This window comes from Doryrhamphus excisus, linkage group LG9 (genome assembly GCF_037039965.1).
Source record: "Doryrhamphus excisus strain RoL-2023G ecotype Guam linkage group LG9, RoL_Dexc_Guam_v1.1, whole genome shotgun sequence".
Classification (NCBI taxonomy): domain Eukaryota; kingdom Metazoa; phylum Chordata; class Actinopteri; order Syngnathiformes; family Syngnathidae; genus Doryrhamphus; species Doryrhamphus excisus.
The window spans coordinates 21,016,161-21,031,732 of record NC_136365.1 but is presented as its reverse complement, the minus strand read 5'-3'; the positions used below and the strand labels follow the sequence as shown (position 1 = coordinate 21,031,732).

Here is a 15,572-nt window from a genome sequence, read left to right as displayed (position 1 = left end):
TTAGTGCTTACTTGCTAACAAAGGGCTGTCATTCATTAATACTACTGTACATTTCACAGACTATTTGATTATCATGGTACAATGGGGCGGATGAGATCCTTAGCAGCGTTAGCAGTAGGCTACAATTAGCACATTAGCACATGAAATGTATAATTCCTCCAAACCTTAACATGCCGATGTGGAAGGTCGTCATTGGTCGGCAAGCGCCGTCTTCGTGAAGAACACGTGATGTTTTGTTTTTCCATGCAGCCGAGCATTCTGGGAAATTGGATATAAACGCTCCCCCGGGGACGCCAAAGTGCTTTAATGGTGAACTGATGCGCTTGTTGACTTCCTGCATGAGTGCTGCTCAGCTGACATCAGCAGCCAATCAAAGCATCGTGCAGGATCAGCAGCTTCCAACTTGCATTACTTTACATTTGAGTCATACATGACATGTTCATGTACACACGTATGTGCAGTTTGATCTTGATGCGTGTGATCTTAACTAATCAGATAAAACCTTTCATTTGATACATCACTTCCCCTGACTTCCTGTTTGTGTTCGGTCAGAAGCGGTGCATGTAGACTGGCGTTGTCGTGTTGGGTGCCAGAGGTGAAAGGTCACGATGACGGCGGTGGCCTCTGACCTGGAGCACATGGACCTGCAGCCGCAGTACGGCGGCGAGGTCAGCAAGCGCTGGGATGACGACTGGGACAACGAGAACAGCTCGGCCCGCCTCTTTGAGCGTTCTCGCATAAAAGCGCTCGCAGGTACGTCACGTGCGCACGCGTGTGTTTTTTGTCGAGATTTGTCAAGTTGACAACTGGACTCCAGTTTGCATTAGAGGGCGGGGCTGAGTGTGTGTGTGTGTGTGGACAGCATGTTTGCTTCCTGTTTCCTGTCGCTCACCCAGGAATGTGGCATGACAATAGAGGGAAATACTCCACCCCCACCTTATGACATAATCATCACGCTTTTATGTCATTGGCTGTCTACACACACACACACACACACACACACACGTTATTGCGCGGCGGACCTTTGGACTTTGCAGGAAGTTTTTCCCTCCAACATGAGAACAAGTAGGCCAACGTTCCAATCTGACCTGTAGTTTTCGTCAGAACTGTAACGATCAAACGCGGTGGTTCAGTGTGATGTTGCGTAGCGCTCTTTGACGGGCGGCCATGGAAGCGCTGCGCAACCCGCTGGAGGGCCGCTTCCAGCAGCTGAAAGGTAACAACAAAAGTCCCATTGATTGATGAACTCAACTCATGCTTGTCTTACACACGAGTAGGAGATGTCCTGTGGGATACGTTGTGCTCGTCTAATGTTCACCTTTTGACTGAAATCGTGTTTGTGTGTGCAGATGAGCGCGAGGCGGTGCAGAAGAAGACGTTCACCAAGTGGGTCAACTCTCACCTTTGCCGAGTGTCGTGCAGGATCGGTGACCTTTACACTGACCTCCGAGATGGACGCATGCTCATCCGACTTCTGGAAGTTCTGTCAGGAGAGCGACTGGTAACACACACACACACACACACATCCATACATAGCCTCTGTGTTTGAGCATATTCGATGGGGGGGGGTTCCGTTCAGCCAAAGCCCACCAAGGGTCGGATGCGGATTCACTGCCTGGAGAATGTGGACAAGGCTCTGCAGTTCCTGAAGGAGCAGCGCGTGCACCTGGAGAATATGGGCTCGCATGACATTGTGGATGGGAACCACCGCCTGACCCTGGGCCTCATCTGGACCATCATTCTTCGCTTCCAGGTCACATGACCCCTGCCATTCTTTTTGGTGTTAAATGTTTGTGATGTTCTGATATCGTAAGCTGCGCGTTGCAGCGTCTGCCTTCTGTGGAACTGCAGCTTAAAGACCAAATTCCACATGTCCAAAAAGAGTAGGAAGAAGCACAGCTTATTAAATCCTACCCCTGGTACTTCTGGTACTTTTACAATCAGTAACTGTTACATTTGTTCACTTCCTGCTTTCCTAATATAGTTTAAGTTTTTTATTTTTTTATTATTATTTTTTAATTATTTTTTTTAAATTTTTTAATTAATTTAATTAATTAGTTTGTATTGTTTTAATTATTTTTTTATTTTATTTTTTAATTTTTATATATTTTTTTTATATTTTGGAGTAATTCCAAATTAAAATTTTTGTGCAAAAGAAACAGAACCTTGATGTAATGGTTGTTAACATACTGCCGGGTTGAGCAAACCGCAGCCCGAGGGCCTCATCAGGCCCGCTGAGCTTCTTAATCCGGCCCACCATTTCCAAATTCCATTTATTTAACATTTAACATTTAACATAAAAACTATAGCCGGCACACTTGAGTCGCACACATGACACTGCACCCTGTGGCATCCATGTGTCATGCCCAAAAAACACACATATTTCTGCCGCAAGACATGCTGGGTAGCTTACGAAACTCTTTCTCTTTCCTAACATTTTTCCTTGATTGTTGTTGAGGTCGTCGGAGAAGTAAACAAGGAAGATTTAACATACTCTTCTAATGTTTTTAGTGTTTATAGTTCTTATTGTTGTTGCTGCTGGACTACCCAGCATGCTTTGCGGTATTTGGAAGTATCAGTTTTACTGCTGATTTATGCACCACATTAAGTATGTATGTCTGCCTGATGCCACCTATATACAAGTTTGATATGAGCGATATGAGCATCCAATGCCATAATGGGTACCATAGTAAGTGTCAATATAGTGATATATATAGCACATCATGACTGGTTCAAGACTCTTCATCCTTGTATTTAGCGTTGTGCATGAGATAAAAATATTACAACTAAAAAAAAAAACATTTCTTGTGGTCTCAGATTCAAGACATCAGCGTGGAGACGGAAGACAACAAAGAAAAAAAATCAGCCAAGGATGCTTTGTTGTTATGGTGTCAGATGAAGACGGCCGGGTAATTATTGATTGTTCCTCTTTTAATGTATCTAGTCCATACACACGTATATACATGTATCTATACTACATTTAAATATACGTACGTTCTATATATTTGTGTCATACTGGAGTATAAAGCAAGCATGGCTGGGTAACTTTAAGATTTTTAATTTAATTTAATTTAATTTAATTTAATTTAATTTAATTTAATTTAATTTAATTTAATTTAATTTAATTTAATTTAATTTAATTTAATTTAATTTAATTTAATTTAATTGGTTTGATTTGATTTGATTTGATTTGATTTGATTTGATTTAGTTTGATTTGATTTGATTTTGATTTAATTTAGTTTTAATTTAGTTTAATTTAATTTTGGTTTGATTTAATTTTGATTTAATTTAGTTTAATTTAATTTTGGTTTAATTTAGTTTAATTTAGTTGAATTTAATTTATTTTATTTTACAAATTACAAATTTCCCCACTGAGGGACGAATAAAAGCATATCTTAATGTTGTTGCCAGGTATTCGAACGTGAACATCCACAACTTCACCACAAGCTGGAGAGACGGGATGGCCCTCAGCGCCCTCATCCATAAACACCGGTGACTTCCTCGTTCTCATGAAGTCTTCCTCGTTAGTGTGCCAGTGTTAATGAGTTTCTTGGTTTCTTTCAGCCCCGATTTGATCGACTTTGACAAGCTGAAGAAATCGAACGTTCACTACAACCTGCAGAACGCCTTCAACATGGCTGAACAACACCTGGGCCTCACCAAGCTGCTGGACCCTGAAGGTGAAGCAGGTCTAACTTCATATCAGAAAGGTCGGCTTCATTCATTTATGATTGCGTGGTGTCTTGCAGACATCAGCGTGGATCACCCAGACGAGAAGTCGGTCATCACCTACGTGGTGACCTTCTACCATTACTTCTCCAAGATGAAGGCTCTGAAGGTGGAGGGGAAGCGGATCGGGAAGGTCGCTGAGAAAAAGTCATTTTTGTGCATCACATCAGAGCCGCGTTGTGGCAGGAAGTCAGGTTCACACGAGACGTGTTTTTTTTTTTTTTTTTTGCATTGACACGCAGGTGCTGGATCACGCCATCGAGACGGAGACGATGATCGAGAAGTACGAGTCTCTGGCATCCGATCTGCTGGAATGGATCGAACAGACCATCATCATCCTCAACAACAGGAAGTTTGCCAACTCTCTGGCGGGCGTTCAGCAGCAGCTTCAGGCCTTCAACACCTACAGAACTGTGGAGAAACCTCCAAAGTCAGCAGATGATCCTAAACTTCACCTCTTCTGCACTGATTCCACCTTTTGCTGGTTGTGTGTGTGAACAAATGTTCTTGTCGTTTCTGGTGATTGTTCAGGTTCACAGAAAAGGGGAACCTGGAGGTTCTTCTCTTCACCATCCAGAGCAAAATGAGAGCCAACAACCAAAAGGTCTTCACACCTCGTGAGGGAAAACTAATCTCAGACATCAACAAGGTTTGAAGCTTGGAGCTTGGAGCTCTCGGTGGTCGTCTCCCAGCTTTGTGTCTCTGGAGGACATATGTGGTTGTTTGATGTTTGTTCTTGCAGGCCTGGGAGCGTCTGGAGAAGGCCGAGCATGAGCGAGAACTGGCCCTGCGGACAGAGCTAATCCGTCAGGAGAAGTTAGAACAGCTAGCTAGACGCTTGGACCGCAAGGCGGCCATGAGGGAGACCTGGCTCAGCGAAAACCAGAGACTAGTATCACAGGTGTGAGGACCGAGAACCGGGTGGACTTTTCCACTTCTTACATCTCACTCCTCGTTTCCAGGACAACTTCGGCTTTGACCTTCAAGCCGTGGAAGCGGCGATTAAGAAGCACGAAGCCATCGAGACTGACATTGCAGCGTACGAGGAGCGCGTGCAGGCCGTGGTTGCAGTGGCCAAAGAACTGGAGGTGGAGCATTACCATGACATCAAACGCATCGTCGCCAGGAAGGACAATGTGATGCGGCTTTGGGAGTACCTGTTGGAGCTGCTGAAGGCCCGAAGGCAACGTCTGGAGATGAACCTGGGCTTGCAGAGAGTCTTCCAAGAGATGCTACACATCATGGACTGGATGGACGAGATGAAGGTCTGTTACCGCTTGGTTTGTGTCTTTATAGCATCACATCAGATCTCCACCTCTGGTTTCCACCAAGTGGTGCAGTCCAGCTGACAGTTTGGAAGGGTAAATTTGGATGTGCCTCGTGTGTAGGTAGCGCCGCCACTTATGTGCCGTAACTCTGCACTTGGTGCCAAAAACTGGTACCAAATTAGATATTTTGGTGCCAAGCTGGACTATGATGGTCGATGATGGAAGCTAAAATGGAGGCTGGGTTCACCTTCAAATGTGTGGCAGATGATAGAGTGAAACTGCTTTTTTTTATACTTTATTTTTATTTATTTTGTTTTTATTTATTTTTTAAAACTTTATTTTTATTTATTTTATTTTTTATACTTTATTTTTATTATTTTTTTTATTTATTTTTTATACTTTATTTATTTTAGTTTTATTTATTTTTTTATACTTTATTTATTTTAGTTTTATTTATTTTCATTCATTCATTCATTTTCTACCGCTTTTTCCTCACGAGGGTCGTGGGGGGTGCTGGAGCCTATCCCAGCTGTCTTGGGGCGAGAGGCGGGGTACACCCTGGACTGGTGGCCAGCCAATCACAGGGCACATATAGACAAACAACCATTCACACTCACATTCATACCTATGGACAATTTTGGAGTCTCCAATTTCTCCAGAGTCTCCAGAGTCTCCAGTTTTTGGAATGTGGGAGGAAACCGGAGTACCCGGAGAAAACCCACGCATGCACGGGGAGAACATGCAAACTCCACACAGAGATGGCCGAGGGTGGAATTGAACCCTGGTCTCCTAGCTGTGAGGTCTGCTGGGATAGGCTCCAGCATCCCCGCAACCCTCTTGAGGAAAAGCGGTAGAAAATGAATTTAATTTAATTTAATTTAATTTAATTTAATTTAATTTAATTTAATTTAATTTAATTTAATTTAATTTAATTTAATTTAATTTAATTTAATTTAAAATTTGAACTTTTTTGTTTAATTTCTGGTGTAATGAAAAATCTAATTCTATTCTTCCAGCAGTGCTCCCTCCAGACCCGAGATGATGTTGTGGTGCTTTGGGTCATAATCATACCCAACCATTCAGTTTCTGAAATGTTTGTTTTTAGCTCTTTTTCCCCATTTTTCTTTAATATAATGAGTATTCCAGAGTGAAACTGCTTTTATCCCAATCCCAATCCCAATGTAGGCGCCGTAAAATAACAAAAACAATGACTGATCGGAAGTTCCTAACAAGTTTCTCCCGTTTGTTTTCCAGATGCTTCTTTTGTCTCAGGATTACGGCAAGCATTTGTTGGGCGTGGAAGACCTTCTGCAGAAGCACGCGCTGGTGGAAGCCGACATTGCAGTCCAGGCCGACAGAGTGAAAGCCGTTTCCACCAACGCCCAAAAATACTCTACCAGCGACAATGGTAAGCATGAAATGTCTCAACGACGTCATCACTGGAAACAGGAAGTACGCTTCTGATGGTCATGTAACTCTGTGAACTGTGAAGGCTACAAGCCCTGCGAGCCTCAGGTCATCCAAGACCGTGTAGCTCATCTGGACTTCTGCTACCAAGAGTTGACTCAGCTTGCCGTGGAACGCCGAGCCCGCCTTGAGGAGTCCCGCCGCCTCTGGAAGTTCTTCTGGGACATGGCCGAGGAGGAGGGTTGGATCCGTGAAAAGGAGCAGATCCTGTCCTCGGCTGAGCACGGCAAGGACCTGACGGGTGCGCTGCGCCTGCTCAGCAAACAGCGAGCCTTGGAAGACGAGATGAGCGGTCGCTGCGGACACTTACAGAACACCATCGCAGAAGGTCAGATCATGGTGCAGGAAGACCACTTCGGTGCAGCGAAGATCCAGGAGCGGATACATGATCTTCAGGCTCAGTGGGCAGCGTTGGAGCAACTTGCAGCCGTCAGGAGGAAGAAGCTGCAAGACGCTCTGGCGCTGCATCAGTTTCAGGCGGATGCAGACGATGCGGACACTTGGACCGTGGATGCTCTTCGCATCGTTTCCAGCAGCGATACGGGCCATGACGAGTTCTCCACGCAGGCTTTGGTCAGGAAGCATAAAGACGCAGCAACAGAGGTTAGCAGCTATCACCCCGTCATCGAGGTCCTGTACGAACAGGCTGCGTCGCTGCCTAAAGAGGTTGCGGAGTCCGAAAAGCTTCACGGGCGGCTGCTGAGCATCGAGGAACGCTACAAGGAAGTATCGGAGCTCACAAAGCTCAGGAAGCAGTCGCTGCAGGACACGTTGGCGCTCTACAAAATGGTTACCGAAGTCGGTGCCTGTGAGGCTTGGATTGACGAGAAAGAACAATGGTTGAACAGCATGGAGATCCCGGACAAGCTGGAGGACTTGGAGGTCGTCCAGCACAGGTAAGATCACATGATGCTCAAAAATAAGCGTCAATTCCAGCCGATGTTCATGCGCTTTTTGCTCCGCAGGTTTGAAAGTCTGGAACCGGAGATGAACAATCAGGCGTCTCGTGTTGCTGTCCTGAACCAGATCGCACGTCAGCTACTTCACAGTGATCATCCTGGTCAGAAGGACATCAGGAGCCAGCAAGACAAGCTCAACAACAGGTACCAAACATCTTCATGTGTCCTGAACCAGGAACTAGAAATAGCAGTTCTCTCATCTGCCACTAGGTGGAGCCAGTTCCGTGATCTCGTGGACCACAAGAAGGAATCTCTAAACTCCGCACTGGGTGTTCAGAACTACCACCTTGACTGTAACGAGACAAAATCCTGGATCAAAGAGAAGACCAAGGTCATTGAATCAACCCAAGAGCTTGGCAATGATCTAGCAGGGGTCATGGCCCTGCAGCGAAAACTCACGGGAATGGAACGAGATCTCGCCGCCATTGAGCAGAAACTTCAGGATCTACAAACCGAAGCTCAGCGCCTGGCTGACGGGCATCCCGACCAGGCCGACGCCATCACGGGCCAACTGGACGAGATCTCGGCAATCTGGGAGGAACTCAAGAACACATTGAAGAATCGTGAGGAGTCTCTGGGCGAGGCTCGGAAATTGCAACAGTTTTTGCGTGATCTGGATGACTTCCAGTCCTGGCTCTCCCGCACCCAGACCGCCATTGCGTCTGAGGACATGCCTAACACGCTGGCGGAGGCTGAGAAGCTCATGACCCAACACGACGGCATCAGGAATGAGATACAGAACTACGAAGAGGACTATCAGAAGATGCGCGAGATGGGGGAGATGGTGACGCGGGGTCAAACGGACGCTCAGTACGTGTTTTTGCGCCAGAGGCTGCAGGCGCTCGATGTCGGCTGGAACGAGCTGCACAAGATGTGGGAGAACAGACAGAACCTGCTGTCCCAGTCTCACGCGTACCAGATGTTCCTCAGGGACACCAAGCAGGCTGAAGCGTTCCTCAACAACCAGGTGAGAAGTTAGAAGCGGGGGTAGATGTCACTCGAGCCCGTCTAGAAAGGTCTCTTTGCTTGCTAGTGTTCGGCAAAGCATTAACTGAAATCAATAAATAGCTTTTTAAGAGAGACAGGAAGTGCTATTGGAGCTGGAGCTAATCCATAACACTCACTCTTATTGCAAATGTTGATCAGACATTGGAGAAAACCTTTCAACTGTCTTACAGGAAGCAATACGATAAACCACCCTACTGGTGGGTGGTCGTTATTAAGTCAAGTAATCGTTTTCATTTTTTTTTAAATTGTCTTACATTGGAAAAGTAATTAATTAATTAATCGGATTAATCGTCAGTAATCTATTGTTTAGATGCTTCTGGTCCAACAAAAAAGTTAATCCCAAATTCCTTTGTAGGAATACATCCTGGCTCACACAGAGATGCCCACCACGTTGGACGGCGCCGAGGCTGCCATCAGGAAGCAGGAAGACTTCATGACCACCATGGACGCCAACGAAGACAAGATCAACTGTGTGGTGGAGACCGGCAGGCGGCTGGCAAGTCACGGGAATATCAATGCCGAACGGATCCGAGAGAGAGTCACTTCCGTGGACGACAGGTTAGCTTTATTTATGTTTTTTTTTTCCCCACTAATATCTTAGTTTAGCTGGGCTGCACGGTGGTTGAGTGGTTAGCGCGCAGATTGACCTAGGAGACCCGAGTTCATCTCTGTGTGGAGTTTGCATGTTCTCCCCATGCATGCGTGGGTTTTCTCCGGGTACTCCGGTTTCCTCCCACATTCCAAAAACATGCTAGGTTAATTAGCGACTCCAAATTGTCCATAGGTATGAATGTGAGTGTGAATGGTTGTTTGTCTATATGTGCCCTGTGATTGGCTGGCCACCAGTCCGGGGTGTACCCCGCCTCTCGCCCGAAGACAGCTGGGATAGGCTCCAGCACCCCCGCAACCCTTGTGAGGATAAGCGGTAGAAAATGAATGAATGATGTTTTGTTGTTTTGCTAATTTGGAGTGGTCAGACCGGAGCAGGAGGGGATAGAAAAGAAGAAAAAAGAAAACAGAGAGGGGGGAGTGCATTTTTAGACAAAATGTCTAAACAACGATGCCACAACGATGCTACTCCGGTTTCCTCCCACATAAAAAAAAACATGCTAGGTTAATTAGCGACTCCAAATTGTCCATAGGTATGAATGTGAGTGTGAATGGTTGTTTGTCTATATGTGCCCTGTGATTGGCTGGCCACCAGTCCAGGGTGTACCCCGCCTGTCGCCCGAAGACAGCTGGGATAGGCTCCAGCACCCCCGCAACCTTTGTGAGGATAAGCGGTAGAAAATTAATGAATGATGTTTTGCAAATCTGGAGTGGTCAGACCGGAGCAGGAGGGGATAGAAAAGAAGAAAAAAGAAAACAGAGGGGGGAGTGAATTTTTAGACAAAATGTCTAACTGTCTGTACCCCGCCTCTTGTCCGAAGACAGCTGGGATAGGCTCCAGCACCCCCGCAACCCTTGTGAGGAATCCTAGTTTAGCACTAGAACCTTTCCGCCAATCAAACGGAATAACTTCACTTCAACTTGGTGTTTCAGGCATAAAAAGAACAGGGAGTCCGCAGTGGAGCTTCTGATTAAACTGAAGGACAACAGAGATCTGCAGAGGTTCCTGCAGGACTGCCAGGAGGTCAGTCCGATGTGCCACTAAGCCTTCAAGGACAGCCAATAGCGACTGTTCTTACTAAGGAGTTGCCAACAACGCTGTTTCATGATGTTTTTATTTCTTTCCGAAAGCTGACATTGTGGATCAACGAGAAGATGCTGACGGCTCAGGACATGACGTACGATGAGGCCCGGAACCTTCATAGCAAATGGCTGAAGCACCAGGCCTTCATGGCCGAACTGCAGTCCAACAAAGAATGGCTGGACAAGATCCAGAAGGTACTGAGTTTCTGGAAGTCTGGTTCCGGTCTCTTTCTCTTCTTGACCTTCGACCCTTACGATAGGACGGTATGCTGCTGGTCTCGGAGAAGTCTGAGACGGAGACGGTGGTGAAAGAGAAGCTGGCCGTGCTCCACAGGATGTGGTCCGAACTCGAGTCCACCACCCAGACCAAAGCCCAGTGTCTCTTCGACGCCAACAAGGCGGAGCTCTTCACTCAGAGCTGCACCGACCTGGACCAGTGGCTCGTCGGACTGGAGGGTCAGATCCAGTCTGACGATTTCGGAAAAGACCTGACGTCCGTGAACATCCTGCTGAATAAACAACAGGTACCGATGGCCGCCTCGGATGCTGCTTTGATGCGACTCGACGGCGCTCCATCATCGCTGCGATGTGTTGGCAGATGCTGGAGAAGCAGGTGGAGGTGCGTCAGCGGGAGGTGGTTGAGCTGCAGACTCACGTCAAGGCGCTCGGTCAGGAGGTGGTGGACGCCGACCACGTGGATGGACGACGTCAGCTGGTGGAGAGGAAGTTCCAGGAACTGCTGGAACCGCTTCGGCGTCGCAAGGACTTCTTGGTGGCGTCCAGAGAAGTTCATCAGTTCAACCGCGACGTGGAGGATGAGATTGTACGTCGCTGGTGATGATCTGTGATCTTCATGTGAAGATAATCATTTTGTCTGTGTCATCCAGCTTTGGGTCAAGGAGAGGACACCTCTTGCTACTTCCACCGACCACGGACAAAACCTCCAGACGGTCCAGCTTCTCATCAAGAAGAACCAGGTGAAGATCATGGATAAAAGGTCATGTGATCTCCTGCTCATGGTCTGTGTCCTCTGCAGACACTTCACAAAGAGATCCAAGGCCATCGTCCACGCATCGACGACATCCTGGAGCGAAGTCGGAGACTTCTCAAAGACGGAGACGCCGACGTGACTCGACGGCGAGTCGCCGACCTGCAGCTTCTATGGCGGCAGCTCACAGAGGAAGTGGAGCATCGCCGCGGCAGGCTGGAGGAGGCGCATAAGGCCCAGCAGTACTACTTTGACGCGGCGGAGGCCGAGGCATGGATGAGCGAGCAGGAGCTGTACATGATGTCAGAGGAGAAGGCCAAGGTGGGCGGAGTCGCTTCTTGCTAAGCGGTGGGGGGGGGCGGTCTCTCATTTTTGGGGGTGTGGCTGTTTTCCAGGACGAGCAGAGCGCGGTCAGTATGCTGAATAAACATCAGAACGTGGAGCAGGCGGTGGAGGACTACGCCGAGAACGTACACATGCTCTCCAAGACCAGTCGGGGACTGGTGGGCGCCGCACACCCGGACAGGTTAGCGGTTAGCTTGCTAGCACTTTAACATTGTTGCCATGGTAACGGCTTGTGTTTACGTATACACTAGCGAGCGCATCAGCCTGCGTCAGTCTCAGGTGGACAAGCTGTATGCTAGCCTGAAGGACTTGTCCGAGGAGCGGCAGGCCAAACTGGACGAGAGGCTCCGCCTCTTCCAGCTCAACCGGGAAGTTGATGACCTGGAACAATGGATTGCCGAGAGGGAGGTGGTGGCTGGATCTCACGAACTCGGACAAGACTACGAACACGTCATGGTAGAGTAACGCTGCTTTTTCCGATGAAGGTTGAATGGAAGTCAAACAAAATGTCTTCTCAACCTACCTTGAGTGGGAGGGGCAATCTCATGGGGGTTCATAGTAAACAATGAACCACCTCCAATGATTCACTCGGTCCTGACCCTTAGATGCATGAGTGACTGGACCCTACACTCTTCCATAAGTGGGTCAAAAATGACCCATACTAGAATCAATGCCTTTTTATGCCAATTTTGCCACATCTCATGGAATATGGTCCGGAATGTCCAGATGACATCCGTTCAACCTTCAAAACTTGACCTCCTGGGTCAGGATCCAGCTCGCTTGACGTCTCTTGTGGGAAATGCTTCAGATGTTACAGGAACGTTTCCGAGAGTTTGCTCGGGACACGGGGAACATCGGACAGGAGCGTGTGGATGTTGTCAACCGGCAAGCCGACGAGCTCATCAACCGCGGCCACGGCGACGCCGCCACCGTCGCCGAGTGGAAGGACGGTCTGAATGAGGCCTGGGCTGACCTGCTGGAGCTCATCGACACCCGGACGCAGATCCTGGCTGCCTCCTTCGAGCTGCACAAGTTCTACCACGATGCCAAGGAGATCCTGGCTCGCGTTGTGGACAAACGGCACAAGCTTCCCGATGAGGCGGGCCGGGACCAGAACACCGTGGACCTCTTACAGAGGGCCCACACCGCCTTTGAACGTGACATCCAGGCGCTGGGAACGCAGGTTGGCGTGACGACCGAAGGTGACTTGGCGTACAGTTTGATGTCACCTGACCTTTGTGACCTTGTCACACAGGTAAGGCAGCTGCAGGAGGATGCGACCCGGCTTCAGTCCGCCTACGCCGGAGACAAAGCCGATGACATCCAGCAGCGGGAGAGCGAGATCCTGACCGCCTGGAATGATCTGCTGGATGCCAGCGACGGGCGCCGACACCGCCTCTTGGACACCGCCGATAAATTCCGCTTCTTCAACATGGTCCGAGACTTAATGATGTGGATGGATCACGTGATCTGGCTCATCGAGGCCCAGGAGCAACCTCGGTACGCCTCCATTCCGTACCGTTATTCCGTTATTCCGAGTCGGGTCTCAAGCTATGTGTGGTGCGTTTAGCGACGTGTCGTCTGTGGAGCTGCTGATGAACCACCATCAAGGCATCAAGGCGGAGGTGGACGCTCGTAACGACAACATGAGCGTGTGCGTGGAGTTGGGCAAGGCGCTTCTCTCCAAGAAACATTACGCGTCACAGGAAGTGAGCACCTACGCTTTTCGCCGCTGTGCTAAAATAAGACTGACAATGATTGACAGCTTTTGTTCAATTTGTCGTCAGATTAAAGAGAAGCTGCTGCAGTTGACGGACAAGCGGAAAGACATGATTGACAAGTGGGAGGATCGATGGGAGTGGCTACGACTCGGTAAGATGTCCATGATTGCGTTTTTTTGTGTCATTTTCTGGGTCACCGAGGCAACTTCCCGCAGTCCTGGAGGTGCACCAGTTTTCGCGGGATGCGGGCGTGGCGGAGGCGTGGCTTCTCGGTCAGGAGTCGTACCTGTCCAGCAAGGAGGTGGGTCACAGCGTGGACGAGGTGGAGAAACTCATCAAACGACACGAGGCCTTCGAGAAGTCGGCCGCCACCTGGGAGGAACGCTTCTCCGCATTGGAGCGCCTGACGACGGTAAACCGGGGGGCGGGCCTCTTCGGGATGTTTTATTGCAAGATGGCGGCATGATAACGCGTCATATTCTACAGATGGAACTGTTGGAGGTGAGGAGGCAGCAGGAGGAGGAGGAAGCAGCAAGGAAGATGCGACAGCCATCTTTAGAGACGCCTGTCATCCAGACACAAGACCAAAGGTGGGGAAACAGCACCGCTTGGTGGACATGAGAAGAACTGCACCCTTCATGTTAACCTTTGTTTATTTTGGCAGCTGCGTCAATCAAAACGGGATCTCGTCTGAACAGGACTCCCTTCAGGTGACTTCTTCAACCAAAATAGTCCTCCATTTCTTTACAAAAAACAAGGAAGTGACGATGCGGTTTCCTGTCAATCAGAATGGCGTGGGCGGCGAAATGGTCAACGGGCTTGCAGACAGCAGCTCCAAGGACCCGAGTCCCGCCCCTTCACCGACTCCCGCCAGGAAGAAGAAAAAAAGCAGCGTATCGTCCACGCTGACACCCTCGCCATCGCAACTGGAAGGACTTCTGCACCGCAAACACGAGTGGGAGGGGCCAAACAAGAAGGCGTCCAATAGGTCGTTACGCAATTGGCTCCGTTTCTTCTATCCCGTGTCGCTCAACTGTGTGTTCTCTGTGATTGGCAGGTCGTGGCACAATGTGCTGTGTGTCATCAGCCAACAGGAAATGGGCTTCTACAAGGACAGCAAGGCGGCGGCGCAAGGCGTGGTCTATCACAACGAGCCGCGTGTCAGCCTGAAGGACGCCACGTGCGACGTGGCGTCCGACTACAAGAAGAAGAAACACGTCTTCAAGCTGAGGTAATGTTACATCGGTTGCCATGGTGACAGATGTCAAACAGGAAATTGACATGGATGGTTTTTTTTTTCCAGAGTTGCCGACGGCAACGAATTTTTGTTCCAAGCCAAAGATGAAGTGAGTTTATTCTCTTTTAATTGATCCAAAAAAACATATTGACTCCATGTTGCCATGGAAACGGCACATCACGACCATGTTGGGCTTTACAGGAGGAAATGAGCACGTGGATCCAGGCCATCCTCAACGCCAGCGCCGCCAACGGGTTGAGCAATGCCAACGGGCCGAGCAGTGACCTCGCCGTAACCCCTACCGGGGAATCGAACGCGGTCAAGAAAGAGAAGGACAAAGAGAAACGCTTCAGTTTGTTCGGCAAGAAGAAGCAGTGAGCACGGCGCCATTTTGTGCTGAAAGGCTTTGAAACAGGAAATGACACGCTTAGCCTCGCAGTCTTGGCCACCCAAGTGGAAACATGAACGAAATAGTACCAAACGACAAATAATATCACCTCAAAAATTAAATGGGGTAAAAATAATACCAACATATTCAAGCTTTTGGGGCGTGACGGTTTGAAGTATCGAAACTATAGCATTAGCTACTGAAACAAAGTGTCGTGTTTTCTTCTTAACGCGTGTACGAACATTGCCCCCTTGTATTTTTTTCGGTTTATTTATTTTTTTTAAAAACTCGATATCGCCGATATTCTGCCTGCCGTCGATAAACTGGACCAACATTCGTTTTTTTTTTGTGTTTCCACTATCACCGCCCACACGCATAGCATGCTAAGCTAACTAGCATGCCGCCTGAAACACAAAAGGATGAACAAGTACGCTAAATGTAACTGTTTCAAGTCTCCCCACAAATTAAACTTGCTTGCCGTCTAAGTCTTAACACTCATATATGTATGGTCACTGTGCATTTACTATACTGAATATGTATGCAATTTGCTACACAATCACACATCTTGACGAATGAACGAGCTCGATATTTAAACACTTTAAAGCTTTTCTCATGTATCCAAATTAAACGCTCGCCTGCTCTCTTGCTATCCAATCATTAAAAGTTTAAACTGGAAACACTTTCTATGTTTGATTTTTTTCCCCTCCAAAATAACATTAGCTTTCTGAAGCTAATGTTAGCCCCATTGAAACCAATACTTGTCATGCTA

General features: G+C 48.0%; 1 protein-coding gene across 2 annotated transcripts; it reads left to right on the top strand.

The window, feature by feature from the left end:
* Window positions 1–546: 546 nt before the first annotated feature.
* LOC131122779 (spectrin beta chain, non-erythrocytic 1-like) lies at window positions 547–15,480 on the top strand. Of its 2 annotated transcripts, none has more exons than XM_058065410.2 (35): window positions 547–753; window positions 1,350–1,501; window positions 1,580–1,753; window positions 2,818–2,909; window positions 3,413–3,493; window positions 3,566–3,681; window positions 3,751–3,863; window positions 3,973–4,160; window positions 4,262–4,379; window positions 4,473–4,631; window positions 4,693–4,995; window positions 6,253–6,406; window positions 6,491–7,361; window positions 7,431–7,568; window positions 7,635–8,391; window positions 8,788–8,990; window positions 9,975–10,065; window positions 10,173–10,319; window positions 10,385–10,648; window positions 10,723–10,947; window positions 11,012–11,101; window positions 11,161–11,433; window positions 11,508–11,638; window positions 11,709–11,913; window positions 12,266–12,640; window positions 12,713–12,957; window positions 13,028–13,166; window positions 13,245–13,329; window positions 13,394–13,590; window positions 13,665–13,768; window positions 13,843–13,888; window positions 13,967–14,166; window positions 14,236–14,409; window positions 14,482–14,524; window positions 14,617–15,480. In XM_058065410.2, exons 1-35 carry the CDS (start codon window positions 609–611, stop codon window positions 14,791–14,793), a joined length of 6,975 nt encoding a protein of 2,324 aa, XP_057921393.2. In that variant the 5' UTR covers window positions 547–608; the 3' UTR covers window positions 14,794–15,480. The 2 variants fall into 2 exon arrangements, with proteins under 2 accessions (XP_057921393.2, XP_057921394.2); XM_058065411.2 differs by lacking the exon at window positions 547–753 and adding an exon at window positions 1,077–1,216.
* The last annotated feature ends 92 nt before the right edge of the window (window positions 15,481–15,572 follow it).

What these genes read in the sequence shown, in the direction of transcription:
- LOC131122779 (XM_058065410.2), top strand. Translation starts at nt 609, where the DNA reads ATGACGGCGGTGGCCTCTGACCTGGAGCACATGGACCTGCAGCCGCAG. An exon ending in GGCGCCGCACACCCGGACAG is followed by an intron (nt 11,639 to 11,708) that starts GTTAGCGGTTAG and finishes CGTATACACTAG; the next exon opens with CGAGCGCATCAGCCTGCGTC. An exon ending in CTGAACAGGACTCCCTTCAG is followed by an intron (nt 13,889 to 13,966) that starts GTGACTTCTTCA and finishes CCTGTCAATCAG; the next exon opens with AATGGCGTGGGCGGCGAAAT.